This window comes from Macadamia integrifolia, unplaced genomic scaffold (assembly GCF_013358625.1).
Source record: "Macadamia integrifolia cultivar HAES 741 unplaced genomic scaffold, SCU_Mint_v3 scaffold_44A, whole genome shotgun sequence".
NCBI lineage: Eukaryota > Viridiplantae > Streptophyta > Magnoliopsida > Proteales > Proteaceae > Macadamia > Macadamia integrifolia.
Window position 1 is genome coordinate 159,891 of NW_024870667.1, and position 24,158 is coordinate 184,048.

Here is a 24,158-nt window from a genome sequence, read left to right on the forward strand (position 1 = left end):
GTGCCATACAAGAATTGTCTTTAATTGGTCACTATAAAGTTATGGGCAGTTGCTGCTTCTTGAGTTTATGAGCTTAGAAAATCATATAGCATAGATGTTACTTTTTTTAACTTTTACTGGCCCAAATTTCCTGAGTATTTTTTTTATCTTTGCATCCAGTAGAATGATTGTTGATTGCTTGTCTGATATTATCTGTACATCAAACAGTTTTGTGAGATTTTACTGACTACATATCTGCAAAATATATTTCCTGTAGGCTGATCAATCGGGAACAATAGTTGAGATCCTTGCTGAAGATGGCAAGCCTGTTAGTTTGGACATGGTGACTTCCTCTGCCTGCCTCTTTTGTTCAATTTTGTGTGTGAAATGGATGATTTTTTAAGTTAGCTTGAGATTTTCTTCTCTTTTCACTCTATTTTGCAGCCTCTGTTTGTAATCCAACCGTAGAAGTTCTAGCTGCCCATGGAGGGGACAAAAAAAATTCGGTGTGAGGTGGTGGAAGGTTTTCTTGGTGAGGTAGTGAAGTTTGTTTAGTTTTCGGCATTTTTCTTGTGGTAGGATATGTTGCTTAGGGGGATGATAGGTAGACATTAAGACTTGGAAGAAGATACATTTTCTAATTCGTTAGTTTTACTAAAACTGTTGCCTATATGAAAAGGGACAATTTCTCCCCATTTTCCTTGAATGATCCATCATTTGTTTCTCTAGTATTACCTGAAACAGATATGAAGCAAACCTAGGAATATTTCAACAACTTTTTCCCTAAAAAAGTAAAGAACTTGATTCTATTTCCACATTCAGTAGAAAATCCCAAGAGGGGTGATGAGTTATATGATGTATTTTCTTCCTTTTTAAGTTTTATATAAATATATGGGAACAAGAACTCTGCCAGTCTGGTGTAGGAACGCCCAAACACAAGGGCGGGAAAATACCCAGCTGTGGCGGGGCCAGCTGAGTCCGTTCACATCCAGCTGTGTTTGGGCATTTCCTATGTGAGATTGGCAGTCTTTCTCCCTAAATATTTATAGGGTTAAGCAATGCTACCCGATAGTGTTCCCTACACCCACACACATGGGGAAATGGAGCCGGGACATGGCGTCTTTTCATAGTCTAGTTTAACTTCCCAATGTATGTGGGCGTACAAAACACTATCAGGTTGCATTCTTTTTTCCATATATATACTAGGAAAAATGCATGTGCGGAAAATATATGACAGTAATTACAAAGCATAGTCGTTGAATACTGCTCCTACGGGTTCATACTTAAAAGGATTGAATCAGTTGGAAGGCCAAATTTGCAATACAACTTGGCTGGTGATGATGATATACACTGATGAAAAACCTTAACAATAAATATGAAACTTTCAACTCCAAAAGCCTTGGGAAGCATCTATTGGTTGTCATTACAAATGATTTTTCAATAGACTTTGGACAAAAGTCAAATTCATTAATGCTTTCCCTATATCCTAAAAGTTACTCACAACTAAATAATGACATAGTTTCAACTCCTTTATCAGTATATACATTTCATTTTATTTATGGTATCAAGGGCCATAAATAAGGATATATAAAGGTTGGAATGCTCATCAACCTGAAAAGTAATTGATTCCATTTATTCATGTTTAGCATCCAATTGAAAATGTTATAGCCCCAGAAACATGCACATAATCTGTTGTTCTTTGCATGTTCAAAAGTATTATCCAAAGATAGAGACGATCATGCCAAGATGGATAAAATCTAGAGTTTGATCTATCATGTATTGTGTACATTTGCTATCCTGAGAGAAATTACAAGCAATACCTATATTTTACCTATTCTATTGTTTGTAAATCATCCTTATTCCACTATTACAAACTGAGTTTCAACTTCAATTACTGTCCAATAAACAGAACATAAGTCAGAAACTTCATCATTAGCACTAAAAAAAAAGTTCAAATACTAAAAATGGATAATTGTAAAGCATATATATTTTTGTGTTTGAAATATTGCACAAAATGCTATCAAAATTAAAATACAACGAAAAAAAAAAAGAAGCACAATATAAAAGCCATAATTGAGAATAAAAATATTTTTTTTGAGAAATATTGCATAAATAAAATATTTCTTACAATAAGTATGTAAAAAAAGTCAACAAATTATTCAATAAAGTTATGAAAAAAATCTTTAAAAAAATTAATAAAACAAGGACTAAATAATTAAATTCTAATTGGTGAATATTTGAAAAAATGAAACTAAAAAAAGGTCAGATGTTTTAATGTACTAATTTGGATAATTGAAAAAATAAATAAACAATTTAGATATTCATACCCAATCATCATAGTATAATAAGATACATCTGACACTCTCTAAAAAGTTCTCCTTAAAAATACAGCTCCCTAAAAAGTACTCCTTAAAAATACAACGTAAAGCATTGAGAAGCCTACATAATTGTTAAGAACAAAGTTTTCCTTCACCGGTGGTTGAATGATGGGATGGTCCAGATGTCACCCCCATCGCTCCCTAACTCTCTCCCCTCTATTGTACATGGTTGCGATGGGCCACGATGATTTTGGCAAACTCGGTCCTAATTGTAATATGCAAATCTGCAAAAATAAGTAGATTTCAATTAATTTTTATTAGTTCAAGTATCCAACCATAATTAATTTATAAAATAGCATGCAATCCAAAGAAATGTTAAATTTTGTGTATACTTTTATTTATTTATTTTTTATTGGTACCTACTCTATAGAGGGAGGGAAGATAATAGCCAGGAGGCTCGAACTCGAAACCTCCTACCATGGGTGGGCTTAGTACACCACAACTTCACCAACTACTTTTGATACCAACTAGCCCCACCACACCAATGTCGTGGCCTATCGTATGCATGAACTAGGGGTGTCAATCGATCGGGCCAGGGCGATCCCAGTTGGGCCGAGCCGGGCCTGGCAGGTCTATGTCCTTGGACCATGACCTACCTATTTAAGGAGTGAATCGGTCTCGGTCGGGTTTCGAGCTTCTCCTAATCAGGCTAATCAGTCTATAATTGGGCCTTAAATAGGGTAATGTACCAATAAAGCCTTATGTAATGGTCCAACTCCATTAACCTTGCACAATATTGTCCTCTTTGATCCATGGGCTTCAAGGCTTTAAAACACATTGTGCCATGTTAAGGAGGCTAAAGGTTATTAACTAACCCAGTAATCTCTCCTTAGGCGATGTCTGACTAAAGTTTGCATACCCTCACCGATCTCCAAACAATTGTAGCATTCTTGGTGGGGACACCTCACTGATATCCCAGGCAGGTATGGTAATTGCTGTATTCTTGGATGTCACAAATTTCTCCCTTTTGGCACAGCATCCCTGCTGTGGCCTCATACGCTATCGGGGTCTGCAGTGATACCATTTGTAATGTCCGGCCTCATTAATCTTGCACAATATTTTCCTCTTTAGCTCATGGGCCTCAAGGCTTTAAAACGCATTGTGCCATGTTAAGGAGGCTAGAGGTTATTAACTAGCCCAGTAATCTCTCCCTAGGTGATGTGCGACTAAAGTTTGCATACCCTCACCAATCTCCCAAACCCCCTAGTATTTACCGTATTTTTTGTGGGGACACCTCACTGATTTCTCAAGCGGGTCTAGTAATTATCGTATTCTTGGATGTCACACCTTAAACGGGCCTTAAATGGTCTTTACTTTTCTTAGATTTAAGATACTTTAATTTATTTTATTAAATTATCAAAAATTTTGAAAAGATATTACACTTAATTACAGTCAATAATTGATAAAAATATCAGTATATATCCTATTCCATCCCCAAAAAATCAAAATACCTATATAAACAGTCGGGCTAAACATGTCGGTTCGAGTCAGGCTTGTAAATGGGTCGGGCTTACCCCTTGCACTGTGTACTACCTATTTATAAATGGTCGGGGCTTAGGCCCAAATGTTTATTAATCGGGATGGTCCAGGTCAGGCCATAAACGTGTCGAGCTCTGTCGAGCCTATCGGTGCGGGCTTGGAATTGACACCCCTAACATGATCGTCAATGATCATCATCCCATTGGGGTGATTACTGCTAGATACCATAATGGGTTCCCAGAACTATTGACAGAAGAATGACATGCTACTTTCATGAGTTTAACTACCATCTCCTACAGGTAGACTCCAAATATAACTCCCTTGACTGTTGTCTTCTTATGATTGATAGCTCGACCCTAAAGGATAGGTTGTAGTGGACAGATGGGATGAGGTGGATACATTGGCAAAGGTGGATACTGAAAAAATCCATAACGATACTTTGTGGGTCTCAAAACCAGGCTCTTAGCTAGTATATGGAATATTTCCCTTACTCTACTTGTGATTGTACAATTTCTAGATGCAATCAACCGCTCTTCAGCACTAGGGTGGTACAACTGATGCTTTGGACCCCCTAAAGGACATTATTGTTTGTCAACCATTATCATCAACGTCATCATCCTCAACCTCTATATCCTCACCCACATCTCCACTAGTTTGGTAAAAAAGAGCCGCTATTGTCTTAGCATCATCAAACTCCTCTTCCTCTACTCGTAACACCAATCGCTTATCGCGACGTTCAAGTGCCCGAGAGCCTCTAGTCACTAAGACGACCGTCAGTGATCACGCTGTATATAGGAGCTCCCACGCCCTGTTGCCTACCTGCACGGCCTTTATGTCCACTCTGATAACAAAGTTGAAGATTTATTGGTGATGCTGTGAAATCTAACCGGAAGAATTCTCGGGCAATAGATGAGGTTGACAGATGTTCCTGCATATGGAATATTTCCCTCGCTCTACTCGTGATTGTACAATCTCTAGATGCAACCAACCACTCTCAAGCACTAACGTGGTGCTTGGACCTCCTGAGGGACATGAATATTTGTCAACCATTGTCATCAACGTCATCATCCTCAACCTCTATATCCTCACCCACAGCTCCACTATTTTGGTAAAAAAGATTCGCTATTGTCTTAGCATCATCAAACTCCTCTTCCTCTACTTGTAACACCAATCGCTTATCGAAACGTTCAAGAGTTCGAGAGCCTCTAGTCACTAAAACGACTGTCGGTGATCACGCCGTATATAGGAGCTCACATGCATTGATGCCTACCTGCATGGCCTTTATGTCCACTCTGATAACAAAGTTGAAGATTTATTGGTGATGCTATGAAATCTAACCGGGAGAATTCTCGGGCAATAGATGAGGTTGCTAGATGTTCCTGTATATGGAATATTTTCCTCGCTCTACTCGTGATTGTTCAATCTCTAGATGCAACCAACCACTCTTCAGCAGTAGGGTGGTACAACTGATGCTTTGGACCTCTTAAAGGACATGATTATTTGTCAACCATTATCATCAATGTCATCATCCTCAACCTCTATATCCTCACCCACAGCTCCACTAGTTTGGTAAAAAAGATTCGCTATTGTCTTAGCATCATCAAACTCCTCCTCTTCTACTCGTAACACTAATCACTTATCGCGACATTCAAGTGTCCGAGATTCTCTAGTCGCTAAGACAAATGTCGGTGATCACGCCGTATATAGGAGCTCACATCCATTGATGCCTACCCGCACGACCTTTATGTCCACTCTGATAAAAAATTTGAAGATTTATTGGTGATGCAGTGGAATCTAACCGGGAGAATTCTCAGGCATTAGATGAGGTTGCCAGATGTTCTTGCATTAAAAAAATAGTAAACAAAGAGGGTCGGGTTGATCAGGCGAGGGACCCTCCAATGCCAAATTTAGAATACTTGGAATAGGTAAATTCCAAGCAAAAATAATCAATCCCCCCTTTTAGAGGCTTACCTTGATTATTTATAGCCAGGGGATAGTGGTAGTTTATGGAGAGTTCGTACTTGGCAAGTTTTTGACAAGGAAACTGACTCCTTGCCCTATAAAGTAGATCCCAAGAATATCTTCCACTTTTTTTTTTTTTCTGAGGGTGTAGGATTTTATTGAGGGATTCACCCCTGATTTCATGCTGTTATTTTGGTCTTGGACTCCTTATTTGGAGAGTCCTTAATTGGCCGAGTAGGAGGCTTGACCCCAAGATGGCAGAGCAGGAGGGTTGACTGCAAAATGGCAGAGCAGGGGGCTCAGCCCCTAAATGGTTGTTCAAGAGACTAGGCCTTGTTATGGTCGAGCTGGAGGCTTGGCATCTTAAGTGACAGTTCCGAGCCATGTACACTTTTAGGCTCATCGTAAGCCTCCACTTAGGTAGGTCAGGTTAGCTTGCTAGAGTATAGAGAGCTTCAGGTCGTCTCTTTAGGTCCCATCAATAGGCATTTATAATAGCCATTGTGTGTCGCACTTTTGGTGTGAAATCCTGCTGATCGTCATGTGGCACTATCCGTTTGAGGTGCATCGGGCATGCCAAGCGTCTCTCGATCGTAGTCATTTGTTTCAAGGAATCTAGGCCATTAAATGCACAACCTTTCGCCCTATACCTTTACTTTCCACTGTAGCTAGATTGTTGAAGTTTAGCTCGTTTTGGCAAGGTGTTCGGCTGGGCTCTTTAGTTTGCGTTGCCTCAGTATATCTTCTATCTTTCAACTGGTAAGTTTATTTAAGTTATGGCTCGCAACCATTCTCCTAATCTGCCTTGGTATGTCCCTGGTCAAGGCAGCAATCGTACACCTGCCTCCTTTTGATGAGGCAGTGATTAGGCATGAGTCTTCCTGTGGGGTTCGGCCCGACCCCGAGGAACATGCAACTTCTTCTAGTGGGTTTGAGTCTTTGGGTAGTAGGACCAAGACAGAGTCTGAAAAGGTAGGTGGTGATGAAGGTTCAACTTCATCCTTTGGGTTAAGTTGCACTGCCGCAAAATTTGGGGCACCTTCTCCATTAAACAACATGAGGGAGAGGTCGGGATACCCGATGATGTGGTGATACGGGTTCCAACAATAGGGAGTCTGCAAAATCAAATGAGGATGAGATGGCCCTCTACAAAGTGGCATTCCCTGACGGCCTTAAGATTCTAGTTCCCCACCTTGCTTGTGCGGCTCTATATTATTGGGGGTTAGTGCCTAGTCAATTGATACAAAACTCTTAGAGGATCATGTTTGGATTTGACATCTTTGTATCAAAGCGAGATGTGACCCTTGACACTTTCTGGCATTTATTTATCTTGCAAAGACACTTCACAGGGTGGTATTATTTCGCTCATTGGGACAAGAAGAAGCCCTACAGAACTATCCAATACTTCACCCACATGCCCACTTTGGTAAGAAGTGGAAGATTTGATTCTTCTTTGTAGCCATGCTAGGGAACCCATTCAAGATCACTTGGTCCGAGCCCTCCCTCAAGAAGTTGTCGAGCCCCTATCCTTAAAGAAGAAGAGTATTAGATAATCCAAATGTGGCTAGATGGGGAGGCCATGGATGTTCGGATGCTGCAAGAGGACTTCTTAAGGGAATGGGAACTCAGCGAGGTTCTAAAAGAGGGTGAGTGTGAAGGTTCTGGGCTCGACATACCCCTATATATTTTTTATCTTTTCCTTTTTTTTTTATGTATATTCTCATAGTTGACACCTCTCAATTTCTTTTTTCCTCTTTGTAGTGGTTAATGTTCAACTGGATAAGAAGAAACCTACGGTCGTGGTAGCAGAGGCTTGAAAGGCTAAGGTGGCCGAGTAGGCCACCAAGAGGGCTAAGGAGAAGGCAGTTTAAAAGGCCAAATAGTTAGGTGCCACCGCCTCGGTTTAGGTGGGGAGAAGAATCCTCCAGTGTGGGGAGAAGAATCCTCTAGTGATGGGGTTGGAGTATGAACACCCAATTGAGAAGGAGCCGACCCAAGCAATGGGTCTCGACAAAAGGGAAAAAGAAGATGGGACCTCCTCTTGTCCTAGAGGCGAAGGAAAAAGGCCCTGCTCTGCCAAAGTCTTATCCTCAACTACTCAATCAACCTGCACATTGGGGCCGGGAAGACCACAAGAGAAGATGGGTCCTCTCCCGACACCAAGTCAGGGACAAGTATACTGCCATCCCGCCCAGAGCGTCTCGTGGCCCAAGGAACAAAGTCGTTCCTCCAGCTTGGAACTTGCTGGAGAATGATTCCTCCATTGCAGACAAGACTGTTGCCAAGGATTAAAGTATCGGTATCGGTCGCCGTATCGATCGGCCAAAATTAAGATACGTATCGGAGGGTATCGTATCGTATCCGAGATACGCTAAAGATACGCACATAAATGAATAAGAAACACTTTTTTATACACTTTTACATAAAAAAATAGTTAAAAAAAGTTATATATAACATGTATTATGCATAAACAGTAAATTGAGAGTATCGTACTAAAAATCCAAGGTTTGTAGTTGTCCCATAAATGTAAAATCCTTGTTCCCAACCTTAATTTTCACTTTAGTTAGAGAAAAAAATGGTTGGCAGCAACTTTGAAACTAAAACACCTCAAAAAATTATATTTTTTCTAAAACATTACCCATTTTGGCCATTTTATGACTGTATCGGTGTTTATCGGTCGATACATACCGATACACATCGATACGTACCGATACGTATCGGTACATATCGATACGTATCGGTACATACCGATACATACCGAAACATACATTTCACTTCAATTTTGAATTTTCCAGAGTATCGGTACGTATCGATACGTATCGGTGGTGTATCGATTTTTATCGTAAGATACGTATCGATACAAAAGGGTTTTAAAAATTTCATGTATCTTATCGGTCAGTATCATATCGGTAAGGGTCGATACGGATACGTATCGGCAGATACGGTACGATACGGACCGATACTTTAAACCATGACTGTTGCCCAAATCTAAGGCAAGAAAGGGTCGGCTTTGACCTGAAATAGAGTGGGTTTAGGCCCATCCGAATTTTTACTTCGCAATGCACATTTACCAATGGATGTACGATGTGAGTGACCAGCGGTTTTTCCCTTTCTTTTTGCACTTGCTCAACCTAAAGTTGAATTTTTGTGCAAGGTTTCAATTGGTTGATTGAGGTGGCCAACAAATCTGAAAGAATGGCTATGGGGAAGTGGGATGCTGAGGCCGAGGTGAGGAAGCTCTGATACTAGTGGCCAAGGCTATGAATCAACTAGAGGCTGCGGGAAAGAAGTCTCAAGCTGAGGAGGCCAGGGTTCTCGCAGCTGAGAAGAGATCAAGTGAATTGGAGACAGAGTTGAGTCAGCAGCTCCTTGTGAACAAGACTCTTATCAAGGACAAGGAACATTTATAGGTGGAGGTTGGGGAGTGTCAGGAAGAGTTGTTGAGGAAAGGTGAGGCTCACCAAGTTGCCATCAAGGCCTTAGAGGACCAACACATAGCCAAACTAAAGGAGACCGAGTCCAAAGCTCTTAAGGCATATCTCAAGTTTGATGTATCTGAGGACTTATTGCTCAGTCTTAACACTTTTTCCTTCAACGAGGGGTTAGTTGCGATAGTGCTTGAGGAAGTACACCTCTATTGACCTTAGTGACTATAAGCATTACCTCCCTCCTTTTGAGTCATCGATGCAACAAATTGGAAATGTAGTCGAGAAAGTGGGAAAGGAGGTGAACCAAGAGAATATTGTGCTCCCTTTGATGTGGAGAAGAATGATCCCCCTGTAACTACCTGATCCTACTTTGCATCTGCTGCTTCGACTTGACTCCTGCCAACGCTTGGACTTGCATGTGTTAGAACATAAGGTCTTGAGGTGTCAAGCTAAGTCTTGGACTTGCGTGCCTTAGAATGCAAGGTCTTGAGGTCTTGAGCTGAGGCTCGGGCTTGTGTGTCTTAGAAAGTAAGGTCTTGAGCTACCAATCTGAGACTAGGACTTGCGCGCCTTAGAACGTAAGGTCTTGAGGTGCCTAGCTAAGGCTCAGATTTGTGTGCCTTAGCATCACACACTGCCTTAATATAGGCCAAGGTATGGGGCACTGGATTCCCAACCCAGTCAGCCTACCATACCCAGGATCATAGATGCAGTAAATACACTGGTGATGTACTAGAGTGATAAATTACATATATACAAGATTCAGTTATTAACAACTCACAGGTGTAATATTTACATCTTACATATTTCACCCATATACACATCAAAAGAAATAATTCAAATATTAGAAGTGATGTCCATTGGCATCCTGGTGTCTTGTAGACACAAGCCTCACAACTGCCACTAAAATCCAATCTCGTCTCAGCACCGGTTCCACCATCTAAAAATAAAAATCAACAAGGGGGTGAGCTTCACAAGCCCAGTGAGGGGTGTGCATGCAAGCACACACAACAAAGGATGCAATGCAAAACACATACAGATATAATGCATATGAATCCATTTATTTATTACTTCCCTATTCCATTGCTAGGTCCATCATCTGGTATAGGTGCTACGCAACGAGGTGGCATCCTCTCCCCAGTACGTTGGGCTCTAGGGATACAAGCTCACTGCAAGCAAAAGTCTGCAGATCCCAAAATCCTACACAATCGGTCACCCTGCAAACTTCCAAAAGTAACCCCAAGCAGACAGCCATAGTCCCAGAATCCTACACCTCGGTCACCCATATTGTGGATAGCCACGGTCCTGGAATCCTACACAATTGGTCACCCATGCTATATCCACCTCCGAGTATAGTATGTCATACTCTTAATAACAAACTTTCAATAATATACCGCCCTTTGGGATTAGCCAGTACCTAACCCCTACTGGCAAGGGGTGTAGCATCAGGGTCTGTGAATCCTAACTATATGCATTCTACATGCATCCATAGCAATCAATCATACATCGGTGACCATCATTGTAATACCGACCTCTGAGCCCACAGTGCCTCAGAGCGTTGATGTTACAGTCATTACCACTCATCTATAACCACACATCCACAAAAACTCGATCACACAATAATATCGGTAAAACCATGCCAAATGTGCAATATATATACATATATATATATTATCTCTATAGCAAACTAATCCTCAAAACATAACATCTATTCAATCTAAACCAAATGCAAAAAAAACTCACATTGAGAGAGAAAGTCGAGTACCATCATTTTCAATAATTTTCATTAATTTTCAGGAGGAATTTTTCCCAACAAGAGCCATTACATGTCCATAACGAGTGTTTGGGCTAAAGATAACAACTCTTCAAGCCACTAGCTTAAGAGACAGGCAATCAAAACTGCAGGCTAGGAACCAAACTTGTGCCATCTAGTTTATTGCTATATGAGGCCAATATATGGAGATCCTCTGCAGAAAGACTAAATAGACCAATTCCCTCTTGAGCCAAACCAAGTATAATAAAATTGAATTAATTTTGTAACTAAGTTAGCCAATATGTACATACTAGTAGATATTTAGCCTTGTGAATACCTAAATAACCACCATAGTACCTACAACAGTCGCCACATGTGCTGCTCTTGGTATGGTTGTTCTCCAAGTGGTGTAAACTTGCAAATAAGGAATAGAACAACATTTTGAATTATAAAGAAAGCTAAAAGGAATGAGCAAAAGCATGGAATCATATATTCTCACTACCTACTAAGACAATGATCTTCATTACTGAACATACGGAATCCATTTATTTGAAAATAAATCATAATAGTGCACTTCTGCAATGGCACTTGCTAGACCTAAAATTCAATAAAAGTACTACTTATAAAGGTACCGAAGCACAGAACAATACCCAGCAAGAATCCCAAAAGGCAAAAGCTTCATTCAAAAAATTTAGCGTCATTGTCTGTCTTTAGTTTGCCCTATCTCTTTAAACAAATACAAAAGTTAACATAGATGGAGTTCGTAGCAACAATGGGAAGAGGATCGCTCGTAGAGAAGAAGCTTGATCACTGGTAAACTAGTCATTGTTATTTATGATAGAAGGGTTGAGTTAGTTTGGTTGAGGGTACGATAGTCATTTCAACTCTATAGTTAACAGACACTAATGATAGGGGAGGTAAGTGTAATTGTCAGTAATGTAGAGGAGGGTCTTAATACTAGGGTAAACCTTGAGGGGTAGGCCCATAATGTTTCCTAAAAATATTTATGTGAAAGTGAAATTATACTGGAAAAGTTTCTCATTTTTTAAATAATATTTTCTTCTTCTTCTCCATATATTACATATAAAAATGAGGTTTGTGTATACAATCGGTTTTACAAGTTGAGACCCCATAACATGTCATATCTTATATTTTAATAAAATCAGGAGGATACACTCTATACACTGATTTTTTTTTTATATATATATATATTTTTTTTTAGGTAGAAACTGTACACTAATTGTTGTGTTGCATCTAAGAAACTTTTAGATCGACTTACATTTAAGGATTATTTCAATGATTAAAAATATATTAATAATTTTTTTCATTTAATTGGATGGTTAAGATAGGATTAAGAATTTTCTCACTCATAGAGAAGAGAGAATCTCATTTCCACTAGTGCTAATTGGAATCCTGTCATTATTAACTCCCGTCCCTTATTGTACAGGGTAAAAAAATCCCTTTCACATGCTAATAAATGGGTTTAGATCTCCATGTATAAACAAAAAACTTGGCATAGCAAAAAACATATACATATTAATATGATTTTAAAAAGTTGTAAAAAGGTCTGCTTAGCTGTAGACATGAAACTTTCCTCTCTAGGCATAAAAATTATATATTAGTCCAAATTATATCTCCGATAAAAAAAAGTAATCATATTGTGTCAATGTTGTATATATGTTTCATTTTATAGCATGCAGTTCTTACCTCTTTGTCGAACAACTTACTAGCGACTCTCTGTAAAGGTACTCGTTCTTATACAAAAAACCTTGGCTTCTTATTCCATTGATAAGTTTGTTTCCATTTCTGATTTACATACATTTTCTTTGTCATTATCCTCTCATTCCATCCCTAATACCTATTATGAATCTTTATCTCATCCTAGATAGTAAACTATTATAAATTTTGAAATTGATGACTTACTTTTTTTTTTTTTAGACTTGGATCTAGTAGATTTACCTTTAGCTAAGGACCTAGTAAGGTTTCGTTGGGTGTATAATATTACGTATAGCTCTGATGGTTCTATTAAGTGACTTGAAGCCAATTTGGTTGCGACTAGCCTATGGGGCATATTATTTTGAAACTTTTTTTCATGTTCCTTGTCTCAATTCTATGCATGTAATTTTGATTGACCATTGTATTAATTAGATTAAAATACATTTTTATATAGTGATTTGAATAAGAAAGTGTATATGGAGCAATCTCTAGGGTATGTCGCTCAGTGGGAGAATTCCAGTAAAGTTTTCTAACTTCATAAGATAAAGTTTTATGGTTTGAAACAATCACCTAGAACTTGTTTTGATCAACGTTATTGTTACAAAGTGTGGATTTACACAATGAAGTTTTGATCATTCTATCTTTGTTCGTCAATGGAACTTCTGAATGATTGTATTAATTGTTTATGTTAAGATATTATATATCTAGTATTGATATACATTTTCTATTACAAATACAATCCTATTTACAAAAGCATTTTAAAATGAAAGACCTAGGGCTTCATAGGTATTTTCTTAATATTAGGTTATTCATAGCAAGAAAGGGATTAGTCTCTCTTGAAGAAAATATGTGTTGGACATTTTGAGTAAGACTGGTACATTGGCATCCAAATCCATTGATATGTCAATGGATCTACATCAAAAGTTTGGGACTAATGTTTAGTGATTCTATGCCACCAGGTTTTAGTTTCTCACGTCTCTATAATCAACATTCTGATACTATAACTGTCATGACCCAAAACTTAGAATAAGAATATAATCATACTTTCATGGATGGTGATAATTGATCGATGAACACATCAACATTAGCACAATACCTAAACTATAATCACATAAAATGTAATTACATCAGAGTCTATAGTGTCACTACCTGATGACAACATAGTTATTACAAATTGTCTTTCCACTACTCACAAAATTTACAATTGTTTTCAACATACAAAAAAGATCATCCTAGGCCTATGAGATGTAAAAAATATGCATCTTTACTCCGACCAACAACTATCTGATTCCTTTCCGACCCTACCACCCTTTGCATGATTTGAAAGGAAACATTTGTAAAAGATGCGGTAGAGCCAACCAGCTCAATGAGTAAAACATTGTTGTATAATTTTCATATTTACATCACATTATGGTGTTCATGCATCACAATCCCGGTGACCATGCCAATACCCAATTATAATCATTCTTACAATTATGCCATTCATGTGTTAGCGTTAACTTAATAAGTTATATATTTCATCTTCATATTCATGATATACTATCAAAATCATATGCACATTCTTTATATATAATTACAATTCAAATGAGACTAGATATGCTCACCATATAGAAATTAAGTATACTTACATTATACAATATAACATTATCATTTATGAAAAATAGAACATCATGAAACATCCCACTCACCTTAATTTTTGTGCCATGATATTATCTCGTTAGAAAATTCGCCACATGTCACCTACTCCCTGATGATATACACAAAAGGACCTTCAATAATAGTCTAAGGAATGTCCAAAATCCTTTGGAAAAAGTCCAACTCAAATGGATAGATAGGTTATTATGAAACAACAACTCCGAATTTTCCCAGGAGTTGCGTTCCAAACTTTGGATTTCCTTTCATGCATTCAAGTTCTCATACAAAGACCTTATTCTAGGTCAATATCCTATAGCTTGGAGTGAGAATATAGCAATCCAATTCACATCCTTTTATTCATTAAAAGGAGAATATGTTTTACCCATTTTTAACTCATGCATGTGCTTTCACTTTCAACATTTAGAAGTTATATTCTAGGCCAATGTCCCTCATTATTGAAGTCTTATTAAGGATTTAAACTATATATCAAAAGATCTTACCTAGAGCTCAAGGTTGATAGGGTTGGGTTTCCTGATCTTGTTCTTTCACAATGGCTTGAAAAACCCTCTATTTTCCTCCTCTTAGATTTTCAAGGTTAGGCCTTGTCACACCCCGTTCACACAGAACCGGACCGGTGACTGGGTTAACTCCGGTTAACCCAAACCTGCCAGGATCATCTGATACAGTACCCAACCACAACATACACACATCTAAGATCAATGTTCAAAAGTTCAGTGGAAGACTTAATTTACCTGTAAATACCCCAATATACTTGATACCCAAATTGTAGTATATAGATAAATACATGTGGGCCCGCAGGCATGATATTTACACAAAAATAATAACAATTCATGTATCAAGTACACAAAAAGGGGTCATCTAAAGAATCAAAAAGTATAACCCAGCACAACCCTCGCACGTGCAATCCGTGCCGTGCTCATATTCCTCAGGAACCCACCAATCCTCTTCGGGGAATTCAGCTGTGGGGCCCGACACTTGATTTTCAGGCTGGTGACCTACAAAATAGTCTAAAAGAGGTGTACACGTGAGATGAGCTCACTAGCTCAGTAAGTGAAAAGAGGGACCACACAACAGTTCACACAACAATCACAACCATATGCACTATATGCTATGCAATTCATTTTAAATCACATCCACCTAAACAACATTACTAAGTCTTTGAGTTTAGTGCTACTACAACCACAGTGCGCGTATACTCCGGGTACGAACCACGAACTCCATCCCGCGATACGCCCATAGGGCTATCGGAAAAGGCCCACCGTGAGTACTCAGAAAAGTAAAGCATGCCAACCACCAGCTCTCAACATAAAAGTAAATGACAGAAAATAAAGGTGTTGACTCTAGCAATTTAAAAGCAGCACGATTGGCCCTCTTGAATATACCACCGAGGTTGCCGACTGTCTTAATGACCCACAGGGTGTATGTCTAACCGTCACAATGACCCGACAACCGCGATCACTGCTTCCCCCCAAATGGTAACCCAACACCTCAACCTCTGTTGGGAAGGGTCGTAGCACGGGAAGATGATAATCCTAAACCGCATGCTCCTATATGACATAGTACGATTGCATAGTGCCACCGCGTCCCATTTCATGGGCCACCAATGCACTCGTTTCCAAGCCGACTACGGCATCTAGTCTATTAATGCGTCATGCACAATGATTCCATAATTCACCACATAAGCACATCATCATTTTGACATTGAGAAAGTAAACACAACACACATGTCATAATAATATAAGGATGGCTAAACTACATATAATTTGCATGATGACATGGCTAGTCTAGATACATTTGAATGAATGCCAAACAAGCATTAAAATAAGGCCAAATGTCCTCTCCCCACTTACTTTTTGTGTACAAAGACTCACACCCGGTACGGGTGAGATCCGACGCGAGAAACGTAAATTTCGGTGAACCTATCATAAGTGAAGGAGGTTAGCATTTCGCCACTTTGGGGTCAAAACTAACAAGATTAGATGATAAAATCATGTTTAAAATTATAAAAGAATGTCGCACGTCCGTTTTGGGTCCATTCGGACACAAAAATCGCGTTGGGGGCCTCTCGGGTGGGTCGGACAGCACACCCGTCACGGCCCACCAGTCTTCACAGGTGGGCGGGTCAGCCCACCGGTCTTGACCCACCGGTCATGATCGGTGGGCAAGTCGGCCCGTTGGTCGGGGCCCACCGGTTGGCCCCGAAGGCCTGCCCTCTCAGGCGGGTGCGCTCAGGGGGGCCGTTTGGCCCACCGGTCTCGGCCCACCTGAGAGGGCGAAAAAATGCCATTTTCCTTGAAGCTTTCCCCAACCTTTGAGAAAACAAATGGGGCTTTTTCAAAACCATTTTCCATACATTCAAGGTCTCATGAGATGATTCTAACCTAGATCTAAGTTAGATTTAAGGATTGGAAAGCCGTCTTACCTTCTTTGCTCAAGAACTCTTTCAAAACCCCAAAAATCACTTCTTAGCTCAAGAAATCACCAATGCTTCTCCAACCTTGTAAACACTTCTTCAAATCCTTCAAAATCAACATATAGACCATCTATCAAACCTTAGATTTGTCATTTCAAGGGGGATTTACAAGATCTTAGGGAACTCTACCCAAATCAAGGGTTTTACTTGGGTTTGGTGAAAGTTTAAGAAACATAGCCTTTGCTCATCTTCAATCATAGATCTCGTGTTGGGGATCACACTTCCGGCGTCGGAATGGGAAGATCAAACTTTGGCACCGCTTAAATCCATTTCTTCTTCCTCTTCCTTCCCCTTTCCTCTTCTCCGTTCTCTTTTTCCTTTCTTTTCTCTCTCCTCTTTACTCTTCTCACCAAACGCCCGAATGTCATAAATGAGAAAATGAAAAACATAATAATACTATTTATACTTTTTAAAACAGCTAGTAACCTCATGGGTGGGTCACTCAGGTGGGCGGATGCGCCCACCTGAGACCGCCCACCTGAGGGCCGAAAATTGGCCAACAAGTAGGATTTTGATGGAATTCGACTCTCGGCACACGGTATATTATATGTATGCACTCTAGGATATGTCTACATACTAGCATTACCCGTACATGGCCTTATGATACGTGCACGTGCACAGCTTAGGTACACCCGTCTCCTCTGGTACTGACTCGGACTTGTCTAGCCAACCTGTGTTCAAAGTCACCCTTGCCATCATGGTCCATAAGGAACCCGCCTTAACCCTCTCGAGTTCGGGTCCTGTATGGTTAAACCGGGTCAACCGTGTAATTAGACCGGGTTTAAAAAGTAGGGTATCACAGGCCTCCTTCCACAATTGGTAAGATGAATTCCCTTCTTCCCTTGGATTCTACAAAATAGAAAAAGTGGAGGAAAAACCTAATTTTTTTTTCTTCTATTTTCCTTTAAGCACAAAAAAAAAAAAAAAATAAATAAATAAAAAATAAAAAAAAATTGAAATAGCCATCCGCAAGACCTGATGCATATTCTTATATTTTCTTTGTCTTGGGTACTATTGTGTAAGGAAATTACCCTTTTACTCCTTTTTAGTTAGTAAGTATTACATTACACACACATTGGGAGTGAAATCCCCCTTTTACCCTCTAGGATCTTTTTCAATAGTTCATTTTAATGCAACTTTCTAACACTTGGTACCTTCAATTGTAAATGACCATTATACCCTACTAGTCAAGATATTAACATATGAGGCCCATTGTTGGGTTACAAAGCAAAATATATAGAAAATAAAATATATAGAAAATACTTTATATGATACTTAAAACGAATTGAACATAAGACCTAGGCATAGGTAACCACACAGCCATTGAGTTATTAAACACTTCTATGGATAAAAGCTGAAAACCAATACATAATGCACACCGCATTACATTATTCTTGTTTTATGTGTAAGGCTAATTCTGGATTTACCTTCCTACTTCAATCCCCTCTCAAGTTCTTCAAGTTTTAATTCGTATCCTTTTAAGTTCATCCAAATCTGTACAAAATCTTCCTTTTGCCCTCTTTCAATATGATTTCTACATGAACCATTTCATCTTGTGAAATGATACTACCTTGTGTTATACTATTACCCTGATTGAATGACTCAGGCCTTTTATAGGCACCCAACTGGCCATTATACTAGCCGTTAAAGTCAAACTTGGTTAATTAAGAATGTATTGGAATTTAATCTCAAAACAATTAATTGACATCATAGGGGCCTTACTCGACAGCGATTTGAGTCTCATCTACACGTTTATGTAAGTCTTTGGTGTCAAGTGGTTCCTTTTGATTTGTCAAATGTTGAATCTTTTAAAATTTTGAAAGTAATCGACATCCAAGTGGCCTTGCTCGATAACAATCTGAGTCTCATCAATACATTTATTTAGCTCTTTGGTGTCAAATGGTTCGTTCTGACTAGTCGAAATTTGAATCCTTTGGTTTCCAAGTTTAATTGGGATTCTTCCAAACTAACTCAAAGACGGGATTTCAAATCCTACTCACCCTTTAATTAAGGCTTCGCATGTCCTTAGGGAGGTCTTAACATCTTCCACCTTGGGTTACGAGCATTGCAGAAGAAGCATTTGATGTGGATCATCACAAAGTGCTATATTCCTTTAGAGGAACTCACCATCAGTGAGTTCTACGTATCCTTTGTTGGATTTATGGGCTAAATTAATTATTCGGGTTGATTAAATGGGTGAGAGTCAAATTGCATGAACCGGTTCGGTCCACTCTCAAGCTTAGGGATATGCTGGCTCAACCCATTGTAGTTTAGGGTTTTGAGTGCAGGATAGTATTATAAATACTAGGTTTTGGGTCCCTACAGCCATTATTCACTCTTCCCCACTTTACCACTAAAGTGAGAGAACCAAGGAGGTTTAAGGGGTTGTAGAAGATCCATAGCCAAGCCAAGAGAGCGAAAGTGGGAGTGACCAACATCAATCATCTTCAGCATACTAGGTGAAAGGTACAAATCGATCCTCCATAATTTTATTAGATTCATATTCTTGTTTTTCCTGTGTGGTTTCCTCCATAGGGTTTCAATCTCAAACCCATAGAGAGTTCCAACAATTGGTATCAGAGCAGACCACATGGGACAAGAATCGATTGAATTTTTCTTGTACATGAAGATTTTGATTATTACTTAAAACCTGATTTGATTAAAAATCATGAAAATCATAAAAATCGTAATTTTACCATCATTTAAAAATTCTGTATGGGAAAACTTTCTTCACGAAAGTTGTAGATCACGAGAAGACGGTCACGGCGGTATGCCGCAAGTCACCGGAAACCTCCGGACGCGCCGGCACGCGCCGCCGGAAACCGGCTGCCGGAGGAGAGAGAAAAAAAAAACTGATTCGGATGTCATTGCTCTCTCTCGGTAGAGGAAGAGGGTTTAGTTATAGGTTTTTTGTTTTTGTGGGTGATGATAGACCCAAACTTCGGTCTATCACACTTTTAAGTTATTATTTTCTTATAAAATGGAAATGGGCCACTTCTTAAAACGTAATGGGCTGTCCTTTAAAGTTTTAGAAAACAAAAGAAATGGCCCACTCTTTAAAATAAATAATGGGCTCAGCCCATGGATGTTTAGTTATTCAATAAAAGTTTTGTTTTACTGTTTTAAGTCTAATGGGTTAAAGGTCCACTGTTTGATCCTTAAAAAAAATAAAAAAAATAAAAAGGGTGAAAGAAAGGTTATCGGCTCCCACAGGGATTTGTTGGAGTCGGAGTCAAACTTCTACTACCAAACTTGATTTTAAGATGTTAAATAATGGGTTGAACCCATGATTGTTTGATATTAAGTTTAAAGCCCATGTAAATTAAATAATGGGCTGAACCCATGATTGTTTGACACTAGACCTAAAGCCCATGTCTTACTTAAATGAGTTAAGTTGGGTAGGAGTTTTAAATCAAATCAAAATACATTTAATGATCTAATTTTTAATGATATGTTTATTTAAAATTGTATGTTGTATTTATTTTTAATCATTGAAACAAGAGAGTATAAATCAATGCTTTGAAAAATGTATATGTTATTGGTTACCATGAAATTGGGAAAGGTTTTTAAATTGAAATATGTTAATCTGGAAAAGGGTGTAAGCTTCCGCTCATTCTTAGTTGCGAAGTAATTTTGCTTGAGGAAACCATGAAATGATGAGGTGGAATCCACCAAAGTGGTACATCTTATTATTTCATGATTTTCCACAGGGTAGCAACGTAGGTGACATTTGCCCAAAGGTGATGTCACCAAAGTTAAGAAAATGACAGTAACCTAGAGGTTCCTAAGCCCAAAGTGTTGTTTTATGGTTGTCCTTGTTGGCAACTCGGCCACGTGGCGGTGATGACGTGGCCAGTTTGGGTGACGTGGATGAAAATGATGATATGGCAGTATCCAGTGTCACCGATGAGATAACAGAGCAGCTTGGTATGCATGGAGTGGTTTAATACATCATTAATAGGTGGTGCGGGTTTCTGGGTCAAAACTGGCAAAATTGGCCTATTTACGATCGAGGGCATTTTCGGCAATGAAAATGACATTTTTGGAAGATCGGTTCTTCATAAAAAATATAGATTGTAATTTTCCTAGTCCAGTGCATTTGATTTCGTCACATTCCGATACCGTATGAAGAAGTTACGGCATTTATGGCAGTCAAGGGCAGTTTTGGCATTGAAGATGAATTTTTTAAAGGAAGTGTTCTACATGTAACAATACGAAAAAAATACAATCTTTCCAACGGTTCTGATTTCATCGCATTCCGATTCCGTATGAGAAAGATACGTCATTGGAAATGTGTAGGGGCATTTTGGTCTTTTTACATGGATGATTCAGATGATTGAGTCTTCTAAAAAGTCGTAGAGCATCCAGTTACGATTCCAATGCACTTCGTTTCATCTCGATCGGATATCGTATGAAAAAGTTATAAGCGTTTCTGTAAAGTCGGTTTGAAAATCCAAACCGAAAATCCATCAGTTGCTCTCGGTGTTGGGTGGATTTTTCGGATTTTATTTTTGAAATTCGAAGGGCTTTTGTGTAATTTAAAGATTTTGAAGGTCTGAGTTGCAAGGGGTCTTTAAGCACTGAAACATATGGAGGCAGGGGCTTGATTGTAATAAAGAGGAGTAAAGGGAAGTGAAATGGACGTCCAAGATTCGACCACGTAGGCTTGATGCCCATCCAAAGGCTGTTGAGATTTTGGTGTGATATGGACGAGATAGATGCTTGCGCGTGGGATTTGATTGGTTAGATGCATAATTCTTGATGCACTGGCGCTACACTATATCAAGGTATGTTATTGTGTTTCGCACGTGTATAGAAAGTATAAAAAGGATTCCGATCTTAATGATCTCATGAAATCTGATTAAAGCCATCATGGAAGATTCGGATCCAACGGTCAATATGCATTTTCACTTTTGTGAGTGGGAGACAAGCTCCCTTAAAATCCGGAAAAGCAACCAATCATAGATCGACAACACTTCTGACGATGTCAGCGCCTACGTCATGATGACGTCATCGAGATTCAAATCTAACGGTTTGGATCTGTTGTCCGTTGGTTTAATCGGATGGCTTGGATTATAAGATCTCTTATATGAGATCTACGGTCAGATTTCGCCCCTGTTGCGCGCGCCGCCGGTGTAGCCTACGCCACCCGTACGAAGATTCCATTTCGGGCTATCTCATTGCTCCAACTTCAAAAGGTCATATCTCCTTCATTTTAAGTCGGATTTGGGTGACCCAAGTTGCAGCTTCTTCGTTTTTTCAAGCCCTACACAATGGAAGCAAGAAAAATGAGGTTTGAGTGAAGAAAGGCTACGGTTTTGGTAGGAGAAGCTTCCCCCTCTTTGTTGGTCCTTGAATGAACATACATTCTTGATGATAAATGTTCTTAGGCCATTAAAGGAGGTAAAAGAGGTGGTTGAAGTGTGTTAATGGTATATTAACTCAAAGCCAAGGAAGAAGAGAAGAAAGCAAGGATGTGTTTGCTTTGAAGAGCAAGAAGCCAAGGAGAGAGAAGGTGTGAGCACCAAACTTGTCAGTACAAGTTTCCAGTCATCCCAGGCAATCAGTTGTGAGATTCTCTAACCTGTGATTTTACATTACATGTATGTATGTATGTTAGGGTTAGTTGTGGATGAATGTATACATGCTAGGTTAGTTGTGGATGAACTGTAAGCATGCTAGCTAGTTGTGGATGCATATGCTAGGCAGAGCTTGATTGTAGGGCATTGATATAAGCCCAATTTAATTGTATTATTTATTGTGTGCTTAGTGGGTGCTAAGCACCGGGAGTGGGTGCTCCCGTGTAGTGGGTGCTACACATTATATCGGCACTATGAGTGCCATCTCAGCTTCGGCTTGAGAAAATTGGGTGTAGGTGCTCCCGACTGTGGTGCAGTCAAAAGTAGTGTATTGCATAGGTACGAAGCCTTTACAGGCACTACTCCGGGGATGTAGGCAAATTATCGAACCTCGTAAAAACCCTGTGTTGTGGGTGCTTGTTGTTTGTATTTTATATTGAAGTGCGTGGAATGTGGAATGGGTGTGCACACTTGGAAGTGCCTATGAGAGGCTGAGTGTGCATACGACTGTGTGCAAACAGGAACAGGTATATCAGGTTTTTCTTGGCCAGACATCGGACAGGTTTTTAGGTATCAGAATTGAACTCACTGATTCACCCCCCCTCTCAGTGACTACCGGGTTACAACAATTGGTATCAGAGCCGATACTCAGTGATAGTTTGATCAACAACTGAGTGATCCAGAGGCAGCGGCAGTGACAGTATGGCAGGTGAAGGTTATTCAGGACATGCACCAAAGTTTGATGGATCTGATTTTATCTTGTGGAAGAGGAGAATGCAGTCGTACCTAGGTTCACTAGGTTATGATGTTTGGGTATCAGTTCTGAATGGATACACAGAGCCTGAAGGAGGTCCGGTTGACAGTGAAGCTAAAAAGGCTTATTGTTACAATCAGAAGGCTGTGAATGCAATATTCTCAGCATTGGATAAAAGTGTGATGGCTAAGGTGATGGATTGTGACTCAGCCAAGGATATCTGGGGAAGACTGAAGAACATTTATGAAGGAGATGAAAAGATAAGGAAAGCAAAGCTTCAGACCTTCAGAGGCCAGTTTGAAAGTCTACTAATGCAAGAAGGAGAAAATATTGACACCTATATGACCAGGGTAAATGAAGTGGTCAACTCCATTAGGGGTCTGGGAGCCAATCTAGAAGATTCAGTTGTTTGTCAAAAAATCCTGAGATCTTTGTTGCCCAAGTATGACTCCAAGGTGTCAGCTATTGAAGAGGCAAAGGACCTAGACACTATCACTCTTGATCAAGTGCATGGCACTTTCACAGCTCTTGAAATGAGATGGAAAAAAGGGCAAGTCCATTGACAAACACACTGCTTTCAAGGCAATGAAAAACTTGAAAATTAATGAGAAGAAGAAGAAGCAGTCTGTGGAGGATACTGATGAGAGTGAAGATGAGGTTACAGCTCATTTCACCAAAAAGTTGAAAAGGGGAACAGGAAAATATAAAGACAAGTTGCCTTTCAAATGCTTCAACTGTGGAAGGGTTGGACATTTTGCAGCCAAGTGTCCTAACCAAGGAAAAATAGAAAGTGATGAAGATGAAAGTGAAAAGAAAATTCATTTCAAGGGAAAGAAGAAATTCTTCTCAAACAGATACAAGAAAGGCAAGGACAAGAAGAAAAGTTTGGTTTCTAAGAAATGCAGTGACACATCTGATGAAGAGTCTGAAGAATCATCTAATGATGAAGATAATGAGGCTATGTTCATGGTCTCAATAGATATGGAAGAAAACAAAGAAGA

General features: G+C 39.3%; 1 protein-coding gene across 1 annotated transcript in view; it reads left to right on the top strand.

Moving 5' to 3' along the window:
• LOC122071661 (biotin carboxyl carrier protein of acetyl-CoA carboxylase, chloroplastic-like) overlaps positions 1–796 on the top strand; it is a 28,201-nt gene extending 27,405 nt beyond the window's left edge. Inside the window, exons 6-7 of the mRNA XM_042636039.1 lie at positions 257–322; positions 424–796. Of these exons, the coding sequence (XP_042491973.1) occupies positions 257–322; positions 424–447 (90 nt within the window). The 3' untranslated portion in view covers positions 448–796. The remainder of the gene's footprint in view (positions 1–256; positions 323–423) is intronic.
• Positions 797–24,158: the final 23,362 nt, after the last annotated feature.